Consider the following 4,751-nt stretch of genomic DNA (forward strand, 5'->3'; position numbering starts at 1 on the left):
GAATTAGAAGCGATACATGTGCTCCACTCGACATCTTTTCTGATTCTCATGATAACAATTGCAAGTGACGGCATTTGAAAATCCAATAAAACAACTTGGAGGTAATATTCCCTTAGAACAACCAAGCAGATCATTGATGACATTCTCTGGCATCCACATGAAGAAAATTGCGTCAGCGCAGAAAAAAAAATTAGGACGGATAAACTGATGTCATGACGAATATAACAGCAAATAACAAGCTCATCTAAACTCTAGATAAAAAACAATTCCGGCCTTACATTACTTATCCATGTATAAAATACCTGCATAACTTGTTTTTAAGCCAAACAAACTCCTCCGGATTGCAACACCAAGTGTTAGCTATGAGCATGTGAAATAAGTTTAGAAGGGAAAGTGTAATTTCTTTAATACCGTTGAGATAAGCATCCAGTACGCTGCCTCTTTCCCCCACCCACCCCCCACCCCGGCGCCAAACTATGGCCAAAGTTGCTACAACACACTCCAGCTTCACAGGGGTCCTATTCCCCCAAACTCAATTTTAGCATATTTTTGTCACACTTTTGTGCTGACGTGGCACCTTTATTACATAAAATGGGGCCCATGTCAGCTAAAAAGATTGATAAAAATACGCTAAAATTTAGTTCGGGGGTAATAAGGCTCCCATGAAGTTGGAGTGTGTTGTAGCAAATTTGGTCAATAGTTGGGGGGAGGGTGGTATTAGATGCTTTACTCTACTTTATTCGTCTAACGAAAATTCAATCTCATCCCTGATCAAATGGAGGAAACTAAGAAATTAGAATCTCCTCGCACACTACAATTTTGTTTCTATATTACGTTAATCACTATGTTACTATTCGTCAACAAAATAACCCGTAAAGGTTCACCTTTCATTTCAATCTTACTAGAGTAATAGCTGATGCACAAAAAGTTGTTACAGAAGAGATGTCTTTACCATAAACAAAGCAAGCTAGAACCTTTGTGGTGATGTAGGAAAGGGAAGTCGGAATGGAAAAATAATTCGAAAATATAAACATTTTCAAGCTGTTTCTTGAAAATTCTCTCCATACAACAACAACAACAACATACCCAGTGTAGTCGCACAAAGTGGCGTCTAGGAAGGGTAGAGGGTATGCAGACCTTACCCTACCTCGGAAGTAGAGAGATTGTTTTTGATAGTTAATACGTTTACAAGACTAACTTGTGTTCAATATCTCAATGGCCACAATCTTACCATCTTCTTCGGCAAGAGGAGGAGGTATATTTGTTGAACTGCTGTCAAACCAAGTTGTAGTACAAATTTTGAGTAGAGGGCCTTGCGTAGCTTGTTCCAAAGTCACCTCACAAAGGACTAAAAGCAGCAAAAAAGAAATGAAGACCCTGTAAATATGCATGAACATTGCGATATTAGCTAAACAGGAAATGCTTTTTTTTCTTTTCTTTAGCTTTAACCATACAGTTTCGCAAAGACGTGCCCATAATACCTTTATAATAGCATTTCTTTCTTCAAATATACCCAATAATATTGTGTCTCACATAGGCGAATCCAGGATTTTAAGTTTATGGGTTCCTACAACAGCCTCAAACTAATATATAATCCTAACCGGGTTCATAATCAAATAACAATAACAATATGCCTAGTGAATTCCCACAAGTGGGTCCGACGAGAGTAGGATGCATGCGAGCCTAGTGTTATCAAAAGCAAAAAGCGCAAAATAGCTCGAAGATTTGTTGGCAACGAAAAGTATGCCTTAGAACCTTGACGATGGCATTGAAGTGCACATTAAGCAAGGGAAAACGCGCGTTTTGACCCTTCGACAGCAGTGCCTTTGTGAGGTATTTAGGTTGTTTCTAATAGACCCTCGGCTCAAATATTTATAGATATTTAGTGGATTTCTTAAAACATATACATGATCTAGGCAAAAGCTACTGGATTCACGTAAATCGACAAACAACATTGTGTGGTTTATAGAAAAAAGAACAATGTTTTTTCACTTTTCCATGTTGTTTCACTTCTGGGCCATTACAGCATAGCATAGCTTATCTTTTCCAAAAAGGTAAAGCTGAAACCTCCAATAATGCTGAGCAGATTCTTTGACTCATTTCTATCTCATGTACCCAAAAGGGGATGCAGCATAGTAGTACCTGTTTCTTTTCCTTTTTTTGATAATCGTGTTGTCTATCTCATTACGTCTTTTTCTAGTGTGTTTCTATCTTGATCCGGGGGTCTATCGGAAACAACATATCTATCTCACCTATGAGGTAGAGGTAACGTATGTGTACACTCTACCCTACCGATACCCCACAGGTCGGCGAACACTCTACCCTTCCCATACCCCACTTTGTGGGACTACATTGGGCCATGTTGTTGTTCTTGCTGATAATTGTGGTGTATGAGTCAACTTGTGTACACTCTACCCTCGCCATACCCCACAAGTCGGTGTACACTCTACCCTCTCCATATTCCACAGCTCGGTGTACACTCTACCCTCTTCATATTCCACAGGTTGGCGTACACTTATGGGCCAGCTTATGCACACCTCGACTAATTTTACGAAATACCTACTACCTCTCACCAATAACAAATACCAGGTAACTTTGTCCCCCAAAGTTAAGACATAGTACCAAGGTTCTTCTGAACCCAACATTTTTGATAGTGGAGCATAAATTTACGTGCAAAGGTCCATTAAAATAACAAGATGTTAACTAATAACTTTAGAAATATAGAACCTTACAGATTGAACACATAGAGCTTAAATCGTGAATCGGCATATTAAATCCACTAACAAAAAGGGCATTTTCTTATGTGAAAATTAAAGCAACTCGTGATTTGCATTAAAGGTGTTTGATGAAATGACTAAAAGAAAATTCTACTTAAAAAAGACCAGAGCAGGGATATTACCTTCTTTATTTTTTCTCAATAAACAAAAACCATAGCAATTTGGACCCCAAGGGTGTGGCCGAGTACTCAATAACGTGGATTGAGCACCACGAGGTCTTATGTTCAATTTCGCGCAGAGACAAAAATGCTAGATGAGTTCTTCGTATTTTTTTTAACTTTAGTAGCCAGAGTTCTCATATATGTTCCTGGTGAGAGGTGACACGTATTTCGTGAAATAAGTCAAGGTGCAAAAAAGCTAGCGTGAATACCTTCTTTCTTTTTTCTCAATCTCAATAAACAAAGACCATTAGCAATTGACTGTGGAAAAATGAGCATTGTGGGTCGAGAACTCAAGGCCTCAAGTTCAAATTCCAGCAGAGGCAAAAAAATACTTGTTGATTTTATATTAGGTGATTTTTTTCACCTATCCTAGCGTTGAGGGACAGAATTACCTGATATCTTGGAAGGTGGTAGGTATCCCCTGAATCTAGTCGAGTTGTGCGAAAGATGGTTTATACTAGGTGATTTTTCCACCTGTCCTAACATTGGTGGATAGAATTACCTGAAATATTAGGAGGTGGCAGGTATCCCGTGAATTTAGTCGAGTTGTGCGAAAGATGGCTCGAACACTGCAGTTATTAAAAAAAAACATGTAAAATGATCTATATGATTGGACTAAAAATCTTCTTTTGAGAACATTTACCTGTACACATTAATTAGCAGCCCCCACAATATTACTTCTCACTGATCTTTTTTTGCTTTTTCAAAATTATTGCAGCTATGAAACAAACAAAAAAAATAAAGCAGCTCGATGCATTAAAGCTCCCGTTATGCGCAGGGTCCACGGAAGAGCCTGACCACGGGGTTGTTTCCAATGACCTTCTGGTCACATGGCAATAATTTTACCAGTTACTTCAAGGTTCCCCTTCAATACTCAAACTTGAACACAGCCGGTAAGTAAGCACTTCTTCAGCTTTGATAGTGCACGCCGTACATATGTCAACCCGCAACTAAACAGTCTAAATGTTTTCATTGTGTTTTGTAGAGACCTTACACAGACGTGACACATAAATTTTGAAGACATGTTTTTCTTGTGTTTCATCATATCTTATCATTTTATTTAATAGATGCAACAAGATTTTAACTCAACAAGGCAACACAATCATGTATTGTACATAACCTGGCAAGCCAATAAAATATCAAATCCTGGCACACTAGTCGAAACACCGAGGCGTATCTAGGATTTGAATTTTATGACTTCTGAATTTACCGTAACAACATCAACTGCTAATAACCGGATTCTAAATTTAAAATATGTACGTATTCAGTGAATCTCATAACACAAATACAAGGTTTAGGACAAACATACTACTTGTTCATACGAACTAATAAGTTGCCTTCTAGCTCCGCCTCTGTCAAGCATAGTGTATTGGTCATGATTTCTTAACCTTGTTTGCCCAGATGTTGTATTGGCCACGAGAAGCCAATAGGAGCGAATTCTTTCCCATTTCTGAGTCTTGTACATGGAGAAATTAAACACCCTCTGGCTTGATCGAAATGGTCCTGATTGAGGGTTCTTTCTTTAAAATCTTCACGATTTTAGACATGGTTGGTCTGATTGACGGTGAATCTATGCATTGAATTGCTAATCTTAGAATCATCTCTGCTTCTGTCCAGTCATAGCTCATCAGATTACGATCAACGAGGTCCATTAAATTTCCCCTCTGATCCTTTTTCTGTGCCTATAGTAGTTGATAAAAGCCAATAACTTTCTCTAGTTTCCTAAAGTAATGTACATAACTATTAGAGTTAATTGAGTTTCACTAACCTCATCCACGAGGTATTCAGTCTCACCACCTGGCCTCGGGTTCTT

At 38.4% G+C, this 4,751-nt stretch overlaps 2 protein-coding genes across 2 annotated transcripts; both read right to left on the reverse strand.

Annotated features, from left to right (window-relative positions):
• Positions 1 to 16: 16 nt before the first annotated feature.
• On the reverse strand, positions 17 to 2,893 carry LOC124893296 (MDIS1-interacting receptor like kinase 2-like; the record flags this gene model as incomplete). Its single annotated transcript, XM_047404332.1, is given in 3 exon segments — positions 17 to 146; positions 1,232 to 1,377; positions 1,756 to 2,893. Coding segments are annotated over 3 exon segments (476 nt in total), but the record flags the coding sequence as incomplete, so codon positions are not given.
• Positions 2,894 to 3,963: 1,070 nt separating this feature from the next.
• LOC124893297 (cold-responsive protein kinase 1-like) lies at positions 3,964 to 4,751 on the reverse strand (the record flags this gene model as incomplete). The annotated part of the gene is given in 2 exon segments (XM_047404333.1): positions 3,964 to 4,620; positions 4,707 to 4,751. Coding segments are annotated over 2 exon segments (255 nt in total), but the record flags the coding sequence as incomplete, so codon positions are not given.

This window comes from Capsicum annuum, unplaced genomic scaffold (assembly GCF_002878395.1).
Source record: "Capsicum annuum cultivar UCD-10X-F1 unplaced genomic scaffold, UCD10Xv1.1 ctg57112, whole genome shotgun sequence".
In the NCBI taxonomy this organism is placed as follows: Eukaryota; Viridiplantae; Streptophyta; class Magnoliopsida; order Solanales; family Solanaceae; genus Capsicum; species Capsicum annuum.